The sequence below is a fragment of the Macaca nemestrina genome, chromosome 1 (genome assembly GCF_043159975.1).
Source record: "Macaca nemestrina isolate mMacNem1 chromosome 1, mMacNem.hap1, whole genome shotgun sequence".
NCBI classification, from domain to species: Eukaryota; Metazoa; Chordata; class Mammalia; order Primates; family Cercopithecidae; genus Macaca; species Macaca nemestrina.
Window position 1 is genome coordinate 70,945,484 of NC_092125.1, and position 24,326 is coordinate 70,969,809.

General features: G+C 40.5%; 1 protein-coding gene across 6 annotated transcripts; it reads left to right on the plus strand.

The window, feature by feature from the left end:
• LOC105493546 (TatD DNase domain containing 3) lies at positions 1-24,326 on the plus strand. 6 transcript variants are annotated; one of them, XM_011761267.2, is made up of 10 exons: positions 1-135; positions 3,000-3,032; positions 4,415-4,488; positions 5,012-5,096; positions 10,405-10,467; positions 12,001-12,110; positions 12,277-12,332; positions 15,253-15,365; positions 18,962-19,042; positions 24,010-24,326. In XM_011761267.2, the coding sequence occupies exons 1-10, from the start codon at positions 70-72 to the stop codon at positions 24,151-24,153; spliced, it is 825 nt and encodes a 274-aa protein (XP_011759569.1). In that variant the 5' UTR covers positions 1-69; the 3' UTR covers positions 24,154-24,326. The 6 variants fall into 6 exon arrangements, with proteins under 6 accessions (XP_011759569.1, XP_011759570.1, XP_011759572.1 ...); XM_011761268.2 differs by having other exon boundaries at positions 18,965-19,042; XM_011761270.2 differs by lacking the exon at positions 18,962-19,042.

A 24,326-nucleotide genomic window follows, 5' to 3' on the forward strand; every position in this document is an offset into this window, starting at 1 on the left:
GACGCTGCAGCTGAAACGTTCCGGCTCCGGCTCTGCAGGCGCGTCTAAGGCCGCGGCCGCGGGGGCGCAATGGGAGCGGCGCGCGTAGGGTTGGTGGACTGTCACTGCCACATCTCCGCCCCGGACTTTGATCGCGTATGTGAGGGCGATACGGGGCCCGAGGGAGCGGGGATGCCCCCGTCCTTTCCCCTCGTGTTATCTTTGCTCTCCTCCCTTGGGATGAAACCCCATATCCCCCGCCCAGACCCTTGTTTATGGCCATATGCCCTATTCCCTATTTAACCTCAGACATACCGATTTTTTTTTTTTTTTTTGTGATTCAGTCGCGGTAAGCTATTTCCACAAGGCTTTTGTTTGCTCTTCTGAGTTCCTGAAATCGTTCTCCCACCTGCCCTTGGCTGGCCTGTTTTTCCTCTCGGGCATGTCACCTCCTGGCTGAGATGCCACTTTTCGTGGGAAGCGGTCCTCGAAACGCGTTCAAATCCGGGAGAGGTCGGGCGCGGGCTCACGCCTGTAATCCCAGCACTTTGGGAGGCCAAGCGGGGCGCGGCGCATCTCCTGAGTCTAGGAGATCGTGACCAGCCTGGGCAACATGTTGACACCTCAGTCTCTACAGGAAAAAAAAAAAAAAAAAAAAAAAACAGAAATTAGCTGGGGATGGTGGCGCTTGCCTGTGGTCCCAGCTACTCGGGAGGCTGAGGTGGGAAAATCGCTTGAGCCCAGGAGGTGGAGGTTGCAGTGAGCTGAGATCACGCCTCTGCACTCCAGCCTGGGTAACAATGAGACCCTGTCTCAAAAGAAAGAAAGAAAAAGGGGGAAGGGGGAAGGGGAAGGGGGAAGGGGAAGGGGAAGGGGAAGGGGGAAAAATTTCACAAATGGAGGAGAGAGGCAAACAAAAAAAATACATGGCCGGGTGTGGTTGCTCTCACTTGTAATCCTAGCACTATGAGAGGCCGAAGCGGGTGGATCGCTTGAGCCCGGGGGTTTGAGACCAGCCTAGGCAATGTGGTGAGAGCCTGCCTCAATTAAAATAATAATATACACATAAAATCAGTTACAAACTGTTTTACCCATTACATGGGAAACTAGAGACTAACAATAGAGGAGTAAGGAGGTTTTATTTCAGGGGGAAATCCTCCCAGGAGCTGACACTTAAGGCTGAGAAGACAAGGAGCCACTCAAGCAAGGGGCTGAGTGTATGCTAGTTAGGGAAACAGGTTGCAGGCCCCCAGACAAGCTAGAATTTGGCACATTTCAGTTGCCAAAAAGCTGAGTGGAGCTTGATGAGCTAGAAAGAGAAAGGCATGAAACAAAACTGGGGAGGTTTGCAGGGGATAGATGAGGTGGGTCAGTAAGGAATTTGGATTGCATTTGAAGCACAATGTGGATTCATTAAAGGGCTTTTTAAATTTTTTATTTATTTTTATTTTTTAGATTGAGTCTGCCTGTGTCCCCCAGGCTGAAGTGCAATAGCACGATCTCAGGTCGTTGCAATCTCTGCCTCCTGGGCTCAAGCAATTCTCCTGTCTCAGCCTCCCAAGTAGCTGGGATCATGGGTGTGCGCCACCACGCCTGGCTAATTTGTATTTTTTGTATTTTTAATAGAGACAGGGTTTCGTCATGTTGTCCAGGCTGGTCTTGAACTCCTGGCCTCAAGTGATCAACCCTCCTTGACCTCCCAAAGTCCTGAGATTACACAAAAATGGATAAGCATGATGCTATCAATTTTAACACCATTTTGCTGCTGTATGGCAAATGGATGGAGAAGAGTGGAAGCTATAAGACTAGTTAGGAGGCTTTTGCAGTATATAGGCAAGAGATGTTGACTGTTGGTACTATGATGGTAGCAGGTGAGTTTGAGATAAATACATGGATTCAAGATACATTTTAGAGAGAGAATCCACAATAAGTACTGAAGAATTGAATGTGGATAGCAAGGGAAAGGGAGGAATCAAGGATGACTCAGATTATTAGCTTGTGCTATAGGGAAGATGGTGGTGCTGGTTTACTGAGAAAAGGGAAGACCAAGGTCTGAAGTGGAGGTGGGGAGGTCAGCAGAAGGAATAGGTTTGTGAAGAGAAAATGAAGATTTATGTTTGGGGCATATTGGGAAACCTAATCCCATGCAAATGGAGATGTCATAATTTTTTAATGTGAGTCATAGGTTCAGGAGAGAATTATAAGCTAAAGATAAAAACTAGGGACTCAGGCTGGGTGTGGTGGCTCACACCTGTAGCCCCAGCACTTTGGGTGGCCGAGGTGGTGGATCACCTGAGGTCATGAGTTCAAGACCAGCTTGGCCAACATGGTGATACACCATCTCTACTAAAAATACAAAAATTAGCTGGGTGTGGTGGCGGTCGCTTGTAATCCCAGCTACTCTGGAGGCTGAAGCAGGAGAATCACTTGAACCTGGGTGGCAGAGGTTGCAATGAGCCGAGATCGCACCATTGCACTGCAGTTGGGAGACAAGATGAAACTTCATCTCGGAAAAAAAAAAAACAAACAAACTGGGAACTCAGCATAATGATGATATTAAAACCATGAGAGGAAGTGAGATCACTCAAGGCACGTGCAGAAAGAGGAGCAGAGGTTCTAGAATCCAGAAAGAGGAAGGGGAGCCAGTCAAGGAGACTGAAAAGTAGCCACCAATGAGAGAGTGGTATTGCAGAAGCAAAGAGTGGAAACCATTTCAAGAAGGAAGGAGTAAGCAAATGAGAGATTCTAAATGCTACTGAGGAGTAGAGTAAGATGAGGACAGATAAATACCCTGTATATTTGACAATAGAGGCTTCTGTTTTAGTGGTGGGAACAGAAGCCAGACTTTACTGAGAGTAGGAGTAAACAGGAGGTGGGTCAGTGTAGGCTCTTTACTTTCCACTACTCCATTCGTTGCTATCATTGTCATTCTTTGTGATGCCACAACTGCATTGACATATACAGTCCAAGATTAGTTGCTTAGTATCTAAAATAATGGTGATTTCTTATGCTTGTTTTAGGATTTGGATGATGTGTTGGAGAAAGCCAAGAAGGTAAGTCAATATTTGTAATTGCTCTTTTGGTTTTTTATTTTAACTATCATTTCAAGCAAAAACAGCTTGAAATTTAGATATACTACCTTGATGTTGTTTCAGTAGTTTATAGTAAGTAGCATTTTTTATTTTTATTTATTTATTTATTTATTTATTTATTGAGATGGAGTCTCGCTCTGTCGCCCAGGCTGGAGTGCAGTGGCGCGATCTCAGCTCACTGCAACCTGCACCTCCCAGGTTCAAGTGATTCTCCTGCCTCAGCCTCCTGAGTAGCTGGGACTACAGGCACGTGTCACTGCACTCAGCTAATTTTTGTATTTTAGTAGAGACAGGGTTTCACCATGTTGGTCAGGCTGATCTCGAACTCCTGACCTCAGGTGATCTGCCCACTTCGACCTCCCAAAGTGCTGGGATTACAGGCGTGACCCACTGCAACCAGCCAGTGTTTATTATTTATAATTAAAATAGAGACAAGGTCTAACTATGTTGCCCAGGCTGGTGTCAAACTCCTGAGCTCAAGCAATCTACCCACCTTGGGCTCCCAAAATGCTAGAATTATAGGCATGCGGCACTGCTCCCAGCCTAAGTAGCATTTATTAAGTGTTTGCTACATGCCAGACACAGAACTAAGGCCTTTCTCGACTTTACCTCATTCAATGTTTCACAGCAACCTTCTGAGGAAATTACTAATTTGTAGCCAACCATTCCCCATTTTTATAGATGAGGAATCTAAGGTCTAGGGATTAGTAACTGGTCCAAAGACATATGCTAGTGAAGTGATGGAGACGAGTTAGTCTGAATTCAAAACATGTTCCTATAGCTACCATGCTCAACAGCACTATGGAACAAATTGGTCCATCTTTCAGTTTTTAAATTCACATGATTCTGGAGATCTGGGTTATATTATGAAAGTTTTCTGAAATGTTTTGATTTGCTTAGAAAAAGTATTTTTTTTTTGGAAGTGTTTATGAAATTCACTGTAACTAGCATTCTGTGACCATCTCAGAAAATAATACAGCCAGAAATGGTTGTAGTGCATTTTTACATACAGGTAACTTTCACTGTGGCACTTAATTAGGAATGTGGGCTTTGGACATATATAGACCTGATGACCCTGAGCAAGTTATTTGACATCCAGAACTCTGTCTCCTGATCTATACAGTAGACTACAGCCTACTTTACAGGTTTCTGTAAATTAAATGAGGCAATATTTATATTGACTGAACATAGGGCTCGAAACATAGTAAATACTCAATGATAGCCCTTCTGATTGTATTGATGAAGCATGGGTGAACAAGGATAACTAAAATGCAGAGAAAACTTTAAATTTTGATATATTAAATGTATATTGTTTGGAACTCTATTCTTTTTTTTTTTTTCAGGCCAATGTTGTGGCCCTTGTGGCAGTTGCTGAACATTCAGGAGAATTTGAAAAGATTATGCAACTTTCAGAAAGGTGCTACTTTTAATTAGGATTTTAAAGGGTTGCTAATAAGAACACAGTTATGACATCCAGTTTATAATATCAAAGATCCATTTTTAATGAGAATAAAGAAGAAAAAGCATTTTAGCATAGCCCTGAAAAGAGATTATTTTCTACTCATTCTTTTTTTTTTTTTTTGAGAGATGGAGTCTTGCTGTGTCACCCAAGCTGGAGTGCAGTGGCGCAATGTCGGCTTACTGCAACCTCTGCCACCTGGTTTCAAGCAATTCTCTGCTTCAGCCTCCCAAGTAGCTGGGACTAAGGCATGTACCACCAGGCCTGGATAATTTTTATATTTTTTGTAGAGACAGGATTTCACCATGTTGGCCAGGCTGGTCTCAAACTCCTGGCCTTAAGTGATCCACCTGGCTCAGCCTCCCAAAGTGCTGGAATTACAGACATGAGCCACCATGCCCGGCCTCTACTTATTCTTTAGAATACATTGTAATATACTAGTCTACTGTTCTTGCTTTCTCAATTGGTTCTACATTTTTAGGTATAATGGGTTTGTCCTACCATGCTTGGGTGTTCATCCAGTTCAAGGACTTTTACCAGAAGACCAAAGAAGTGTCACACTAAAGGTAACAGTCATACAAAACAGGAACCGTTAAAAACAAACAAACAAAAGAATTATTTGACTCAGTAATCCTCCTCTTTCTCATTTATATTCTCAGGAAATAATCCAAAAGAAGGAAGCACTACCTTCTTTAACGAAGATATTTGTTGCAACATTATTCGTAATAGAGAAAAAGTAGAAACAGCCTAGAGGTTCAGAAATAAAGGAATCATTAGTTAAGTCGTAGAGTGTTAAATGTAATGCATTTATAGAAAATGAGGATTATAAAGTGTATATAGCACATGGAAAATGCTTACTGTATAATATAGGGAGAAAAGCAGGATACCAAATAGCGTATTCACTATGAGTGACATCTACATAAGCATATATTCATAAGGAAAAGACTGGAGAGAAAACACAGAAATGATAGTAATTGTGATGATCTGTTAGAAATATGTGTAACTTTTTTCACTTTTTTTGGTACTGTAGTCATGTTGCTTTGGCAAAAAAAAGTGATAGAATATCTAGAAAAAGAAAGATACAAATTCAGAGGTGCTATATACTATTAGGGAACAGATGAGTTCAAGTAAGTAATATTATCTTTGAACATAGAACCATTGTTACAGGATTGCTCTCCAGCTATTAAATTGCACTGATTTTGTACGCGCTCTAAAAACATCCTACCCGCACGGTCTCACTGACTCACAATAGTCGGTATGTCTTATATTTCACACTTGTCTCCTGACTCAGCATCAGGAAGATCCACAGTTTCATGAGTGCTTTATTGCATAATGGGCTTGATAGCACCATTTCAAAGAAGTAATGACTTTTTGTTACCTATGAATAAATTGAGATATAGTGCCATTTAAAAAATAATCATGTAGGCCGGATACAGTGGCTCATGCCTGTAATCCCAGCACTTTGGGAGGCTGAGGTGGGTGGATCACGAGGTCAGGAGATTGAGACCATCCTGGCTAACATGGTGACACCTTGTCTCTACTAAAAATACAAAAAATTAGCCAGGTGTGGTGGCATGCACCTGTAGTCCCAGCTACTCAGGAGACTAAGGTGGGAGAATCACTTGAACCCAGGAGGCGGAGATTGTAGTAAGCCAAGATTGCTCCACTGCACTCTAGCCTGGGCAACAGAGGGAGACTCTATCTCAAAAAATAATAATAATAATAATAATAATAATAATAATAATAATAATGTATCTCTGTTCCTATATTAAGATACCTTAGGTAGCTCTACTTATTTCAAAATAAAATTCATGACCGGGCGTGATGGCTCATGCCTGTAATCCTAACACTTTGAGAGACCGAGGTAGGAGGATCACTTGAGCTCAGGAGTTCAAGACCAGCCTGGGCAACATGGTGAGACTCCATCTCTCAAAAAAAATAAAATAGAAATAAACAAAATAAAATTCATTCATTTCAGGTAAAAATGTTTATCCTGGAGCTATCCTGAATTGTTAAATATAATAAAATTAGCTACCTTGCCAGATAGTCATAATTCTACAAATGTGGAATCATAGCAAGGCAGCGCTTCTTTCATTTATGTGGGGATTTATACTAATAGACATTCATTTAGTTAGGTAGTCAACCAGTGTGTACTGAGCACCTGCTACATGCCAAGCACTGCTGTCAGCACTGCAGACCCAATAATGAGTAAGATCCCTCTCATGGAAGCTAGATTCTAGATGGTGCAGACAGACAGTCAACAATTACATCAACAGGAAAACTTTTGATAGCACTAAGTGCTTTGAAGACAGTAAAACAAGTTTATGTAGTAGGTGTTGTGGATGCTGGTTGTTAGATGATGTCATCAAGGAAGGACTCTGGTAGTGACAATTGAGCTGCAACCTGAATGTTACAAAGGAATTGGCCATGCAGAGAGAGGATCAGGGTGTTATATGCAAAGGAAACAGCAAAGCACAAAGGTCCTAAGGTAGGAATAAGCTCAGTGTAGTCAAGAAACAGAAAGAGGGCTGATATGGCTAAAGGAAGAGAGGAAGTGACAGTGGTAAGAGGGATGGGCAGAGATCTCATACAGGACCTTGTTGGATTTTAGTTTACATGCAGTGGAGGGTTTAATGTGAGAAGTACCAAGATGTAATTTATGTTTTAAAAAGATCCCCTCGGCCCTGGCAGTAAAATGAGTTTAGTGAAGAAAAAAAAAAGATCCCCTTAGCTTTGGTATGAAGAGTAAGTTTTGAAGAGGGCAAAAAATGAAAAGGGGAAAAGGGGAAAAAGTTAGAAGGCTACAAATGATGGTGGATTAGACCAGAGTACTAGCACTGGAGGTACAGAAATGCCTGGGTTTGGCATATATTTGGCATTAATGTAGAATTGATTGGACTGCTTAACTTACCAAAGCAATTAATATGCCAACAGTATGATAGGTACTTCTTTTTTTTTTTTCTTTCTGAGATAGAGTCTTGCTCTGTCACCCAGGCTGGAGTACAGTGGCGCCATCTCGGTTCACTGCAGCCTTTGCCTCCCTGGTTCAAGTGATTCTCATGCCTCAGCCTCCTGAGTAGCTGGGATTACAGGCATGTACCACTACACCTGGCTAATTTTTTGTATTTTTAGTAGAGATGGGGTTTTGCCATGTTGGCCAGGCTGGTCTTGAACTCCTGGCCTCAAGTGATCCACCTGCCTTGGCTTCCCAAAGGGCTGAGATTACAGGTGTGAGCCACCATGCCCAGCCGATAGGTAATTCTTGATTATCAAAGCAGATATGAACCCATCAAATGTTGTGATAATCCTCTGGAATAGACTAGAGATGAGCAGAGTTAGCCCTGTTTTATTCCAGTTGCACTTGTAGTCCATACTGCAGTTTAGTTTTCTCCTGCTAATTAGATTATAAACCCCTTTAAAACAGGAAGTATGCCTCTTTGCACGTTTACAGGCTTCTAAAATATGTGGTACAAAGCTAGGTATGTAGTAAGTATTCATCAAATTAACTTGTTTTATAAGATGAATTGCCTAGCATCACACAAATCCTTTTAACATATTCCTGAATTAATTAATTCTTGCAATAAATATTATTACCAGGCACAGTTTAGGCACTGGGGATGAACCACAATGAACTGTGGTGAACCACAATTCACTGGTGGCATTCTGCTGCCCCTCCATGCAGGGTATTCGCTCTCTAGTTAGCTACTGTTTCTACTTGTCCCACTTCACTAATTTCTGTTAAACACCTGATCCCTGTTCTAAAGGTTCTGAAGAGTAAACATTTTCTATAATAAAAAAATCTATTGTAATTATTTAAAATCATTCTGAATAAATCTCTTTGCTTTGATCCCTTTTGCCCTCCTTCCTTCTTTCATTCATTCCCTTTTTTGTCCCTTCTTCCATTCTTCCTTCAGCAGCATGGTGGAAACAGCATGCATGAGCTTTGAAGTCAGAGGGACCTGGCCTACGGACTTCTGTGATCTGTGGCACATTACTTACCTTCACCAAGTCTGAATTTCCTCATTTGTAAATGATGAATAATTATATAGTAGTATTATGCCCAATCATAAAGTATAGGGGTATATAATCTTTTTTGTACAAAAACTGTAATAGGGTGGGGTGCTATGGCTGACTCCTGTAATCCCAACACTTTGGGAGGCTGAGGTGAGAAGACTGCTTGAGGCCAGGAGTTGGAGACCAGCCTAGGCAACATAGCGAGACCCCATCTCTACACAAAAATTTAAAATATTAGCCAGGCATGGTGGCACATGCCTGTAGTCCCAGCTACTCAGGAGGCTGAGGTAGGAGAATCATTTGAGCCCAGGAGATCAAGGCTGCAGTGAGCTATGATCGCACCACTGCACACTCCAGCCTGAGTCACAAGCTGAGACCCTATCTTTAAAAAAAAACAAAAACACAAAAGTATAATAGAACCATTAGCTGTTAAGGAACTTAGGACCTTCTGAAGGGAGTGGGGATAGAACTGAGGGCAGAAATAGACCTATAAATAGCCTTATAAATATGTTTACACCTACTAAAATGAAATGACAAAGACCACACACGCAAATGCATTTGTACATATTAAGTAATATGAATTACATTCTACTATTAATTTTTATTTATCATTCTTGACTTGCTGAAAGCTTCCAAATCTATTTTATTAAGAGTTTGAATAGTCTCACTATAAATCTGTTTTGCTTTTTCATAGATAATACATATTCCAAGAAGCATGGTTTTTTCTTCATCTGATCTTCCTCCAAGCATGTAATTTCTGTGACTCAGGCTTTCTAAGTGTTAGACATTTCCTGGGTGATTTCTCCTACTTCTCCAGTCCCTCTGAGATCTCAGAGACATAGAGTAGTTTGGATGTGTGATATGGAAAAAGCTTTACCTAGAACTGTTTAACCTACTCAGCTTGTTGTCAAATAGCTTTTCTGACATCTAGGGTCATATACCCATCATTTTTCATGACAATGTTAATTCTTCTTCAAGTCTACTAGAATGTATTTCAAGTCTACTAGAATATATTTCAAGGCCTTAACTTATCCTCCTTCATCTTTGTTCTCTCTCATAGTGATAAAATCTACTCCTGTTCCTCTATCATCTGCTTTACCTTCCTTTTCTTAATTCTGTCTTGTTCTGATTATCCTCAGGAGAAATACTTTGCAATCTATAGATCCTGAAACTAAAATGTGCAATATAGTCTAAAAGGTATCTAGAAGCAATTTTCCATATATTTGTTTTCCCTACCTAAGAAGGGAACCCTCACGGGGCAAATTATCCTCAGTGGAAAAGGTAATATCATTGAAACTAATGGTGCACAGCTACTTCAATATTTAACAAACATATATGAGATACTCATTGTTTATATTGCTGGGCATTTAGGACAAGTAGTCAAAGCAGGACTAAAGACAAATGAAATCGGTGAAAACAGTGCAAAGAAAGTATGGGATTATTATTATAAACTCACCAACCAGACGAATTCTAAGGGGAGAACACAATGCAGTCGCAAAGCTCACATGCAAAGATGACTCCCTGGTGGTTTGCCTCTCTCTTTCTTAGTGATTTCAGAATGTCCAAATGCCTCCTAAACGTCAGGAAATACCCCCTAAACAGAAGGCAATGTTTAAGTGGTGCTCTTCATAAAAAGTCATATTCTTGTAACCTGAATGGGTATGGGATATGTTTCTACTCAAATTTACAGGTAGAGGTACTCACCATTATAGAAGGATTACTATTGCTAGTTCGTTGACTGCTTAAATGGATTAAATGTATGTAAAGCACCAGGATAATGTAGCACCTAGCACATAATAGGAGCTTGTGAAATAGCAGTTCCCTTCTTCCATTTTAACAATTTTACTTTTCTTCTCCCAGGATTTGGATGTAGCTTTGCCCATTATCGAGAATTATAAGGATCGGTTGTTGGCAATTGGAGAGGTAAATACCCACTAGCTGATCAAACGACTTCTAATTCAGACTTCTATATGATATATGAAAATAATTTTTAGTTCAGTATTGGTGATTATAACTGACTTGTATAATTGTGTTCACCCCACTTAGCCAAATAATAATTTGTTGATACTTCTTTAATAAGCAAGAAAGCTTGGGGATGAAACAATCAAAAGCCTTGCCATAGACCTACCTTAATTGGAGAAAAATAATAGCATTTCTAAATACTTTGCTTTCTTTTCTTGTGCTTAAATATGGGTCTTTGCTCTGGTGAGTTAATATAGTATCTATAATTCTTCATAAGTAATTTAGAAACACACTTTAAATGGGCTAGAGTTTGTAATTAAAGAATTTTTTATTTAAATATTTATAATTGTGATTTTTTTTTTTGAGACAGAACCTTGCTCTGTCACCTAGCCTGGAGTACAGTGGTGCAATCCCAGCTTGAGTGCAGTGGCACAATCCCAGCTCACTGCAACCTCCGCTTCCCAGGTTCAAGTGGTTCTCCTGCCTCAGCCTCCTTACTAGCTGGGATTACAGGCATGCACCACCAACCCAGCTAATTTGTTTGTATTTTTAGTAGAGACGGGGTTTCACCATGTTAGCCAGGCTGGTCTTGGACACCTGGCCTCAAGTAATCCACCCACCTTGGCCTGCCAAAGTGCTGGGATTACAGGCATGAGCCACCATGCCTGGCCAATTGTGAAATATTTTTATTACTTGGTAATAAATTCCATTTTTAATTAAAGACAAAAGATAAGAATAACACTTAAATTCAAAATATAGATTATAGAATGCATGCCAAAATAGTCCCAGGAGAAGGAGTCATCTGTAGTCTGTGCCGTCCAATATAGTGGCCACTTAACAGCTCCTGAGCATTTGAAATGTGACTGCTCTGAATTGAGATGTGCTATAAGTGTAAAATACACTGTGTATTTCAAAGTTTTAGTACCAAAAAGGAAAAAAAAAAGACTGGGCATGCCTGTAATCCCAGCACTTTGGGAGGCCAAGGCGGACTGATCACTTGAGGTCAGGAATTTGAGACCAGCCTGACCAACATGGTAAAACCTTGTCTCTACTAAAAACACAAAAATTAGCTGGGTGTGGTGGCGGGCACCTGTAATCCCAGCTACTCAGGAGGCTGAGGCAAGAGAATCGCTTGAACCTGGAAGGCAGAGGTTGCAGTGAGCCGAGATTGCGCCACTGCACTCCAGCCTGGGTGACAGAGCCAGACTCCATCTCAACAAAACAAAACAAAACAAAGGAATATAAAATAACTCAATATTTTATATTGGCTACGTGTTTAAAATAATAATATTTGGGATATATTGGGTTAAAGTATCTTAAGACTAATTTCACCTGTTTTTGTGAATATTTTTAATGTGGCTACTAGAATTAATATTTTTATGTGGCTTGCTTTTCTGCCTCACATTATATTTCTATTGGATAGCGTCAATCCAAAGATCTCTTTTGAGGTTCCTTAAACCTAAATATGTAATATCTTTTATTTTTCTGCTCTAGGTTGGACTAGATTTCTCCCCTAGATTTGCTGGCACTGATGAACAGAAGGAAGAGCAAAGACAAGTCCTAATCAGACAGATCCAATTAGCCAAAAGACTAAATTTGCCTGTGTAAGTTAATTATTTTTTTATGTTAATAGCTATAGAGCAAATTAAATAATGATCAGAGTTCTCCTGAAATGGAACTCTACATTTATCTTTCTCTGAACTACTTTAGTAGATCAAAAACACTACTTTCAGGGTGGTACTTAAAAGACATGTTGTTGTCGTTAAACAGAAATGTGCACTCACGCTCTGCTGGAAGACCTACCATCAACCTTTTACAAGAGCAAGGTATTTCATTTCCTGAGAAAAATAGGCCTAATGTTCAAGTTTGACAATTCCAGTTTATGTTCTCACAAAGCAAGCCATGTTTTAATCTGATTTCTTGAAGGGCAGGGGCAAGAAGGGGGGTGAAAAAATCATCTAAGATGATGTTGCAGGTCAGGCTATTGTTTACACGGTTTTCAGTGTAATTATCATATTTCCCAGGCCCAGACAGATTAAATGAAAAGTTGAATAAAACAATTTATGTCACTGAATTTAAAAATTAGCACCTTCATAAAAAACAAAGCAAAGCAAAATTAGCAGCTCCAGTTTCTTTTATTTATTTATTTATTTGTTTATTTTTTGAGACAGAGTCTCACTCTGTCACCCAGGCTGCAATGCAGTGGTGCAATCTCGGCTCACTGCAACCTCTGCCTCCTGGGTTCAAGCAATTCTCCTGCCTCAACCTCCCATGTAGCTGAGATTATAGGCACCCACTATCACGCCCAGCTAATTTTTGTATGTTTAGTAGATCTAGGGTTTTGCCATGTTGGCCAGGCTGATCTTGAACTCCTGACCTCAAGTGATCCTCCTGCCTCAGCCTGCCAAAGTGCTGGGATTACAAGAGTGAGCCACCGTACCCAGCCTATTTTATTTTTTGAGACACAGTCTTGCTCTGTTCCCCAGACTAGAAAGCAATGGCACAATCTTGACTCACTGAAACCTCCACCTCCTATGTTCGAGCTATTCTGCTTCAGCCTCCCAAGTAGCTAGCAGTACAGGTGTGCGCCACCACACCCAGCTAATTTTTGTATTTTTAGTAGAGATAGGGTTTCATGATGTTGGCCAGGCTGGTCTTGAACTCCTGACCTCAGATGATCTACCCACCTCGGCCTCCCAAAGTGCTGGGATTACAGGCATGAGCCACTATGCCCGGCCAGCAGCTCCAGTTTCTTAATCAGCTCAGTCAGCTGATTAATGAGGAAAAGGTTAAAAAAAGAAGGGCTATCACACAGCAATCACATTGGGTCACTGTTTTGTATGTTTTCCAGCTGCTGCTTCAGAAATGCAGAATTTACAGAAATGCAGAAATACAGATTTTGGCCATCATATATAAACACAGTCTTTTTGGTTTGTTCCTAAAGTAAATTTACATCTTATAGCATTATTTTTCAATATTTTAAAGGTGCCATCTACAGTAAGAAATATAGTTTATTTTGAGACTCATATTTACATAAAGAAAGCTAACAAAAGTTTAACAAGCAATCCATATATGTGTATGTATAGGTATGTGCGTGTGCTACATACACACACATATATACATCTAAGCACTCATTATTGGTTGTGACCTACTAAGTTGGTTTCATAACTTACTTATGGTCATAACTCTCTAATGGTCATTCATACCATTTGAAAAAACTCTGTCAAATAATAAAGTAAATGTAATTGCCTGCAACTAGGAATCACTGATGAATAGTTCTGAAGTCACTGAAAGCATGATTTTTATGCAGGCTGAGCAGCTACCCTTTAAGAACTGGGGATAGTTTTATGAAGCCCACTCTATGGAATTTGTGTCACTTAGTTCCCCATTTCTTCTTTCACTAGCATTTTTGTTAAGATAATCCATTTGACTGCCTAAAAACCTCCTGTGAGAAACAATTAGACAGCTCACAGACTTCTAGAAAAGATCTGATGGTGCAGGAAATTTATATTTGTCTTTAAAATTGAATATTTCTCCTTTTTTTTTTTTTTTTTTTTTTTTTGAGACTGGGTCTCACTCTGTTGCCCAGGCTGAATTGCAGTGGGGCAATCTCTGCTCACTGCAACCTCTACCTCCCGGGCTCAAGAGATCTTCCCACTTCAGCCCCACAACTAGTTGGGACTATGGGCACACACCACCACACCCTGCTAATTTTTTGTGTGTATATTTTTAGTAGAAACTGGGTTTCACCATGTTGCCCAGGCTGGTCTCAAACTCCTGAGCTCAAGAGATCCTCCTACCTCAGCCTCCCAAAGTGCTGGGATTACAGACATGAGCCACTGTGCCTGGCCAACATTATTGAATATTTCAATTTTATTCTGAAGATTAAGAATTTTCTCTCTCTCTGTCTGTCTGTCTATCTATCTATCTATCTATCTATCTATCTATCTATCTATCTCTATATTTTTTTGAGATGGAGTCTCGCTGAATTGCCCAGGCTAGAGTGCAGTGGTGCAGTCTCGGCTCACTGCAACCTCTGCCTCCCGGGTTCAAGTGATTCTCCTGCCTCAGCCTCCCAAGTAGCTGGGATTACAGGTTCCCACCACTACTCCCAGTTAATTTTTTTGTATTTTTAGTAGAGATGGGGTTTCACCATGCTAGTCAGGCTTATCTTGAACTCCTGACCTCAGGTGATCCGCCCACCTCGGCCTCCCAAAGTGCTGGGATTACAGATGTGAGCCACCACGCCCGGCCTATACATATTTGTATTAGTTTATTTTTTGAAACAGAGTCTCACTCCAATGCCTAGCTTAGAGTGCAATGGTGCGATCGCAGTTCACTGCAGCCTCGACATCTCAGGCTCAGGTGATCCTCCCACCTTAGCTTCCTGAGCAGCTGGGACTATAGGCCTGCACTACCATGCCCAGGTAAATTTTGTATTTTTGTAGAGACAGGGTTTCACTATGTTGGCCAGGCTGGTTTCGAACTCCTGGGCTCAAGTGATCTGCCTGCCTTGGCCTCCCAAAGTTCTGGGATTACAAGTGTGAGCCACTGTGCCTGGCTTAAAATTTACTGTATTTTTATTCTACTCTTTGAACACTGTACATTTATCCACCCTTTAGAAGTTATAAAACCTCTTGTTTATATCCTAGTGACCAACATTTACTTAAAATTTCAGACTTCTGTTATTTAATTGGATTAATGGGAAATAAAATGGAATTCTGCCTTATCTTTCATTTTTGAAAGGTGCTGACAAGGTACTACTGCATGCATTTGATGGTCGGCCATCTGTAGCCATGGAAGGAGTAAGAGCTGGGTACTTCTTCTCAATTCCCCCTTCTATCATAAGAAGTGGACAGGTAAATTTTGTCATTGAAACTCATCTAACACTTTATGAAATAAAATTTAAAACATGAACTTTTATTACATACTTATGATACTATTCTAGTTACTTTACAAAAATTAATCTTAGGTCTCTACCTTACATATATATAAAAATGAACTCAGAAATTAATCAAAGACTTAAATATAAAACCAAAATAAGGCCAGGCACAGGGGCTCACGCTTGTAATCCCAGCACTTTGGAAGGCTGAAGCGGGTGGATCACCTGAGGCCAGGAGTTTGAGACCAGCCTGACCAACATGGTGAAACCCTGTCTCTGCTAAAAATACAAAAATTAGCTGGGCGTGCTGGCATGTGGTTGTAATCCCAGCTACTCGGGAGGGTGAGGCAGGAGAATCACTTGAACCAGGAGATGGAGGTTGCAGTGAGCCGAGATCAAGCCATTGCACTCCAGCCTAGTCAACAAGAGCAAAACTCCATCCCCCACAAAAAAAAAAGTAAAAATTCCTAGAGGAAAACAGGCCTTAATTTGTGTGACTCCTTGATTAGGCTGTGGCGTCTTAGATAGGTCATTAAAATTGTAACCAAAGAAAAAAATTTATTGGACATAATCAAAATTTAAAATTTTCACAATAAAAAATTTAAGACTTTTATAATTCAAAGTACATTATCACAAAAGTGAAAATACAACCCTTAGAAAGATAAAAAATCTTTTCAAACCATGTATCTGATAAGGGTCTAGTATCTGGAATATATAAAGCACCATTACAACTCAATAAAAAGACATAACCTGATTAAAATATGTGCAAATTATTTAAATTAGATATGTCTCTAAAGAAAACATGCAAGTGGCCAATAAGCTCATAAAAAGATGCTCAACCTCATTAGCCATTATGGAAATAGAAATCAAAGGTACAGTGAGAGATACCACTTTATGCCACTAAGTTTGGCAGTTCCTTAGAAACGTAATAAAATTACCATGTGACCCAGCAATTCCACCCCTAGGTAGATACCCAAAAGAGATTAAAACATATGTCCACACAGAAACTTGTATATAAATGTTTATAGCAGCATTATTCATAGTAGCCAACAAGTAGAAACAACCTAGATGTCTGTCAGCTGATGAATGGATGAATAAAATGTGCTATATCCACACAGTGGAATATCAAGTCATAAAAAGGAATGAAGAGGAATAAAGTCATGAAAAGAAATGAAGTACTGAATCATGCTACAGCATGGATGAACCTTGAAAACACTATACTAAGAGAAAGCGACCAGATAAAAAACCACATCTTGTATTATTCCATTCAGTGAAATGTCCAGGTGAGGCAGATTTGTAGACACAAAATAGATTAGTGGTTTCCAGGATTTTGAGGAGAAGGATAATAGGGAGTGACAGCTAATGGGTATGGGGTTTCTTTTTGGGGTGATGAAAATATTCCAGAACTAGATAATGGTGATGATTGTACAATTTTGTGAATATAGCAAAAAACACTGAATTGTATACTTTTAAAGAGTGAATATTATGGTATGTGAATTACAGCTTTAAAACTTAAAAAACTAGGCTGGGCGCAGTGGCTCACACCTGTAATTCCAGCACTGTGGGAGGCGGGCAGATCACAAGGTCAGGAGATTGAGACCATCCATACAAAAAATTAGCCGGACATGGTGGCAGGCACCTGTAGTCCCAGCTACTTGGGACGCTGAGGCAGGAGAATGGCGTGAACCTGGGAGGCGGAGCTTGCAGTGAGCTGAGATCGCCCCACTGCACTCCAGCCTGGGCGAAAAGTGAGACTCTGTCTCAAAAAAAAAAAAAAAAAAAAATTAGCCAAGTGCGGTGGTGTGTGCCTGTAGTCCCAACTACTTAGGAGGCTGAGGTGGGAGGATGGCTTCAGCCCAGGAGATGGAGGGTCCAGTGAGCTGAGAATGTGCCACTCCACTCCAACATGAGTGACAGAGCCAGACTCTGTCTCAAAAACAAACAAAACCCTTAGATTTATAAACATAAAGCTTTGAGTGCCTTAAAGTGGATGTTAGAAAGAAACACTGAATGTGATGAGGGTGGAGAAACAACAGAAATCACTTCCTTGTCAATGTTGGCATGTGATAACAGATGTTTGGATTTCTGCTTGCTGGGTATACCTCATTTTTGCTGTGGTTACTATTTTTTGGTTTCCCTAGAAGCTTTGGATAACTTCTAGGAATTAGTGTTTATATTTTAACATAACTTTTAGTAGTGGAATTATGAGAACATCCAGTTAGCATTTATCAATTGAATTGTTTTTTTGAAGCAGAGTCTCACTCTGTCGCCCAAGCTAGGGTGCAGTGATGTGATCTTGGCTAACTGCAATCTCCGCCTCCCAGGTCCAAGCGATTCTCCTGCCTCAGCCTTCCGAGTAACTGGGATTACAGGCATGTACCACAATGCCTGGCTAATTTTTAAATTTTTTTTCCCACTCTTGTTAGGCTGCAGTGCAGTGGCGTGATCTCAGCTCACTGCAACCTCTGCCTCCTGGGTTCAAGTGATTCTGCCTCAGCCTCCCAAGTAGCTAGGATTACAGGCACCCGCCACCACGCCCAGCTAATTTTTGTATTTTTAGTAGAGATGGTGTTTCACCATGTTGGCCAGGCTGGTCTCAAACTCCCAACCTCAAGTGATCAGCCTGCCTTGGCCTCCCAAAGTATGGGATTACAGGTGTGAGCTACCACAACCGGCCTATCAATTGAATAGTAAAAAATAATTTTTTTTTTTTAAATCCCAAAGTATGGGATTATAGGTATGAGCCACCACACCTGGCTTAATTTTTGTATTCTCAGTAGAGATGGGGTTTTATCATGTTGCCCAGGCTGGTCTTAAACTCCTGGTCTCCAGTGATCCACCCAGCTCAGCCTCCCAAAGTACTGGGATTACAGATGTGAGCTACCACAACCGGCCTATCAATTGAATAGTAAAAAATAATTTTTTTTTTGAGGCAGAGTCTCACTCTGTTGCCCAGTCTGGAGTACAGTGGTGCAATCTCGGCTCACTGCAACCTTGCCTGGCTAATTTTTGTATTTGTATTTATATTTTATTATTTGTTTATTTTTTTGAGACAGAGTCTTGCTCTGTTGCCCAGTCTGGAGTTCAGTGGCATGATCTCGGCTCATTGTAACCTCTGCTCCTGGGTTCAAGTGATTCTTCTGCCTCAGCCTCCTGAGTAGCTGGGATTACTAATAGGCGCCCACCACCATGCCTGGCTAATTTTTGTATTTTTATTAGAGATGGGGTTTCACTATGTTGGCCAGGCTAGTCTCGAACTCCTGACATTGTGTTCTGCCTGCCTTGGCCTCCCAAAGTTCTGGGATTACAGGCGTGAGCCACCACACCTGGCAATTTTTGTATTTTTAGTAGAGACGGGGTTTCACCGTGTTGGTCAGGCTGGTCTTGAACTCCTGACCCCATGATCCACCCGCCTCAGCCTCCCAAAGTGCTGGGATTACAGGCGTGAGCCACCGCGCCTAGCCTAAAGCATAAATTTTAAGTTCTTGCAGAATAAAATGCATTGTTAGCATGTCAATTTAATGCTCTTTTTCTTTATTTCTCATGTTTAAACTTACCTGCTTTTTCTTTAAGAAGCAGAAACTTGTGAAACAGTTGCCTTTAACCTCTATATGCTTAGAAACAGATTCACCTGCACTAGGACCAGAAAAACAGGTAAATAGTTTTCTAATTTCTATATTATTTAGATTGTATCTTTCATTTGAGCTCTTTTCAATTTAGCTATGTTTCTCATTATAGTGTAAATACAGTGGAATCCTCATATAGTGCTAGATTAAGGGCTTATATTAAGTTTATTTCAGGTCTTTCTAAATATAGCTGTTGTGCTCCAGAGAATATTATTTGATAATGGAGCATGTCCTAATGTATGTAATAATAAGAGTCAAACCAGTATAGTAAAAAGTACAGTGTATGCAGTCAGAAAGACAAATTCAAATCCTCTTGTCTACCTACTAGCTGACTTTGAGCAAGCTACTTAATCTCTCTGAAACTGCTTTTTCATTTATAAAATGTGGGTAAAATAATAAATACATTAAAATATTATGGTGGGCTGGGCACGGTGGCTCATACTTGTAATCCCAGCACCCTGAGAGGCCAAGGCAGGCGTATCACCTGAGGTCAGGAGTTCGAGACCAGCTTGACCAACATGGAGAAACCCTGTCTCTACTAAAACTACAAAAAAATTAGCTGGGTGTGGTGGCACATGCCTCTGAAATCACACCTACTCAGGACGGTGAGGCAGGAGAATTGCTTGAACCCGGGAGGCGGAGGTTGCAGTGAGCCGAGATCGCGCCATTGCACTCCAGCCTGGGTAACAAGAGCAAAACTCCGTCTCAAAAAAAAAAAATTATGGTAAGTACTATATGACGTAATGTATGTGAAAGTGCCTAGCAGTATCTGGTATACAGTAGGTACTCAATGAATGTTCATTTTTCCTCTTTTAGTTAGCATGTTATAATGAAGTTCTATTTCTTTCAATACAAGTATTGATACAGTCATGGGTTTATTTATGATCTTTGCTGTTAGTATCTCTTTTTGTTATTGTAAGCCACAAAGAATCGTAGTTTAAATTTCACTCTCTTTAATATTACTACTATTTTAAATTATAATTTTCTGAAAGTAAGCCACAGTATATGCTTTATTTGCTTTAGGCAGTACCTATTACAATGACCTCCCAATGTGCAGTTTAATAAGTGCCTCTGACTACCCATCAGATCTGTGTCTCTATGCCTGCCAAATTCAGAGAATTAGCACTCAAAATTTAGAGGTTTGGGACCAGTAGCAATTATTATCAGTTTATTCAGAAACTATGATTATATGTGATTGCAGTGTGAGTTTTACTAATTGATGTTCAATAATTTTTTTTGTTTTGTTTTTTGAGACAGGGTCTCACTCTGTCACTCAAGCTATAGTGCAGTGGTGTGATCACAGCAACCTTGACTCTCTGGGTTCAGATGATTCTCCATCAGGCATGTGCTACAATGCCTGGCTAGTTGTTTTTGGGTTTTTTGGTTTTTTTTGTTTTTGTTTTTGAGACAGAGTCTTGCTCTGTCGCCTAGGCTGGTGTGCAGTGGCGCGATCTCAGCTCACTGCAATCTCTGCCTTCCGGGTTCAAGCAATTCTCTTGCCTCAGCCTCCCTAGTAGCTGGGATTACAGGCTTGTGCCACCACACCTGGCTGATTTTTGTATTTTTAGTGCAGATGGGGTTTCACTGCATTGGTCACGCTGTTCTTGAATTCCTGACCTCAAGTGATCCGCCTGCCTTGGCCTCCCAAAGTGCTGGGATTATAGGCATGAGCCACTGCACATGGCCATTTTTATATTTTTTGTAGATACGAGGTTTTACCATGTTGCCCAGGCTGGTCTTGGACTCCTGGCCTCAAGGAATCCTGGCCTCCCAAAGTGCTAGGATTATAGGCGTGAGCCACTGTGCCTGACCTTTATTTTTATTTTCTTTAAGACAGGATCTCACTCTGTGGCATAGGCTGGAGTACAGTGGCACAATCATAGCTTACTGCAGCCTCCACCTTCTAGGCTCAAGTGATCCTCCCACCTCAGCCCCCACCTCCAGTAGCCACCCAGGCTGGTCAATTACATATTTTTATAAATCAGCTATTATAAGAATGTAAAGCTGGGTGTGGTGGCTCACACCTGTAATTCCAGCACTTTGGGAGACTGAGGCAGGTGGATCACCTGAGGTCGGGAGTTCGAGACAAGCCTGACCAACATGGAGAAACCCCGTCTCCAATAAAAATACAAAATGAGCCAGGCGTCATGGTGCACACCAATAATCCTAGCTACTCAGGAGTCTGAGGCAGGAGAATTGCTTGAATCAGGGAGGCAGAGGTTGCCGTGAGCCGAGATCACGCCATTGCACTCCAGCCTGGGCAACAAGAGTGAAACTCCATCTCAAAAGAAAGAAAGAAAGAAAAAAAGAATGTAAAATATAGAGGAATGGGAAAGTAGAGGATCACACTAGTTTTTCCTGTTTTGGTGTAGGACAGAATGGTACAAAATTGCCACTTTGATTAGTATAAAATGGAAGGAAAGGACCTAGCATTATTCTTCCTAAACAGGAATAAATTTTGATGGCCGTTGTAAGTCAGTTTTATATTTATATTTAGTTGATTTGACAAAAAAATGTGAGTTTTTGGCATAGTGCCTTGTGCAAAGTAGGTACCAGTTGAGAGCATCCCTAATCTGAACATCCTAAATCCAAAATGCTCCAAAATCTAAAACTTTTTCATCATCAGTGTTGCACTACAAGTGGAAAATTCCACAAATGAGTACTTAACAAAACTTTATTTCATGCACAAAATAATTTAAAATACTGTATAAAGTTACTCTCAGGCGATGTGTGTAAGGTGTATATGAAACATAAATGAGCCCAGGCACAGTGACTCATGCCTGTAATCCCAGCACTTTGGGAGGCCAAAGCGGGCAGATCACCTGAGGTCACGAGTTTGAGACCAGCTTAACCAACATGGAGAAACCCTGTCTCCACTAAAAATACAAAATGAGCCGGGCGTGGTGGTGCATGCCTGTAATCCCAGCTACTCGGAAGGCTGAGGCAGGAGAATTACTTGAATCCAGGAGGCGCAGGTTGCAGTGAACTGAGATTGCACCACAGCCCTCCAGTCTGGGCAACAGAGAAAAAAAAAAGAGAGAGAGAAATGAATTTGTGTTCAGAATTGGTCCACATCCCCAAGATATCTTGAGATGCATATGCAAATATTTTTAAAATTCTAAATTTGAAACCCTTCTGGTTCCAAGCATTTTGGGTAAGGGATACTCAACCTGTACTCAATAAATATTTTTTGATAAATGAATTTCTTAACCGCATATTATTTTTGTTAAGTAAAATGTGTCTGTTATAGAAAGTTAGAAAACACAGAAAATCATAAACAAGAAAATAAATCATCTACCACCCAAAGGTTACCACTATAATATAGTAGCTAAGTCCATAAACTCTGAAGTCAGATTGCCTGGGTTTAAACCCCAGCCAGGCTACTTACTAGCTGTTTGGGATTCCTTCTTATCTATGAAAATAGGGATACTATTAATAATAGTACCACAGAGTTATTTTGAGGATTAAATGGGAAATTCCGTGAAAAGCTTAGAACAATGCCTCATCTACAGAAAACACTAAAGTTTGTGTGTTCTTTCAGACTTTTTTTTTTTTTTTGACATAGTCTCACTCTGTCACCTGGGCTGGAATGCAGTGGCACTATCTCGTCTCACTGCAACCTCCGCCTCCCGGGTTCAAGCGATTCGCCTGCCTCAGTCTCCCAAGTAGCTGAGATTACAGGTGCCTGCCACTATGCCCAGCTAATTTTTTGTATTTTTAGTAGAGACAGGGTTTCACCACGTTGGCCAGGTTGGTCTCTAACTCCTGACCTCATGATTTGCCCGCCTCGGCCTCCCAAAGTGCTAGGATTACAGGCGTGAGCCACCACGCCCAGCCTTCTTTCAGACTTTTTTATGTTCATTTATGTATGCACATATATTTCATAAAAACAGGATTAATTTGGACATATTATTTTATAACTGATCTTTATGTGGTAAACCTCTGTATATATATTTTTTTGTTAATTTTTTTTAATAGAGACAAGGTCTCACTATGTTGCCCAGGCTGGTCTCATACTCCTGAGCTCAAGTGATCCTCCCACCTCAACCTTTCTAAGCGCTAAGATTACAGGTATAAGCCACTGCACCTGGCTGAACCTCTGTGTATATTAATAAACATACTTTGCTTCATCATGTTTAATAACTGCATAATATTCCAGTATGTGAGTTTACCATATTTTACTTGATATTGGTCATCTAGATTGTATTATAAACAACATGATTAACATAAATCTTTGTGCCCATTTTTAATTTTTTTTTTAGGCTACATTACCAAAGTGGGTTTTTAAAATTTTTAACAGTAATGTTATTCCTCTGAACATTATCATCCTGAGTAGATGCTTATTGAGTAACTATAATAATTTATTTCATCAAATCTAAATGCTACTGATTGTAGAGGCACCATTGTTTACCATTGTTTTATGACCATTAAGACAGAAAAAACACTGCCAGTTATACTATGAAATACCACTGAATCTAAATGAAATATACTATATCAATTTCAGAGATGTTAAAATAGGGGAGGAAATGCATCTTAGAATCAGTGAAACACCCGTACATAATCTATTTCATCTTTCCAATACATGTTGGCAATTCTTGAATCAAACTGTCATGTAGCCTGTGAGGTAGGCGGCCAAGCAGCAGAGCAGTGACCTTTTACAAGCATTCATGTAAGCAACAAACCAAAGGACAGTTAATCCATGTGTCAGGCAGGTTACCAAGTGTTCACTGTTTGCAGACTTCTTCATGTGCTAGGAGCTAGGGACTTCAATTGTTAATACCTCAGGGTTCTTTCCAGGAGCGGCGTAGATTTACAATCAACATTGCAGCCATGCCTCCCTCCCAGCCCTCATCCCCATCTAAAAAGGAAAAAAAAAAAAAGGAACCCATCAGTTGTTTTTACCAACTCATTTTCTTCTGTTTTATCTATAGTCTCCAAGGATCTGCTTCCCTTCAGTGTCATGTTTGACAGGGTGTGTCTGCTGTCTTGTTTCAGGTACGGAATGAGCCCTGGAACGTTTCTATTTCGGCAGAATATATCGCCCAGGTGAAAGGGATCTCAGTGGAAGAAGTGATAGAAGTGACGACACAGAATGCATTAAAACTGTTTCCTAAGCTCCGACACTTGCTCCAGAAATAGCTTCAAAACCATCCATTACAAAATCTAATCAACTGCAGGGGGCAGCATTTGAAAAATAGAAATGTTCTGATGAAGAATCTGAACTAATTAGAAGCTGTTTTATAGGGTTATAGAAGATTATAATTGTAGAGAAATATTTCTCTTAGAAATAAAACTGGTCTTGGATCCTGAAA

Coding starts and splice junctions, on each gene's coding strand:
- LOC105493546 (XM_011761267.2), top strand. CDS start 70: ATGGGAGCGGCGCGCGTAGGGTTGGTGGACTGTCACTGCCACATCTCC. Junction 136..2,999: donor CCGCCCCGGACTTTGATCGC/GTATGTGAGGGC, acceptor TGCTTGTTTTAG/GATTTGGATGATGTGTTGGA. Junction 12,333..15,252: donor CAACCTTTTACAAGAGCAAG/GTATTTCATTTC, acceptor CATTTTTGAAAG/GTGCTGACAAGGTACTACTG.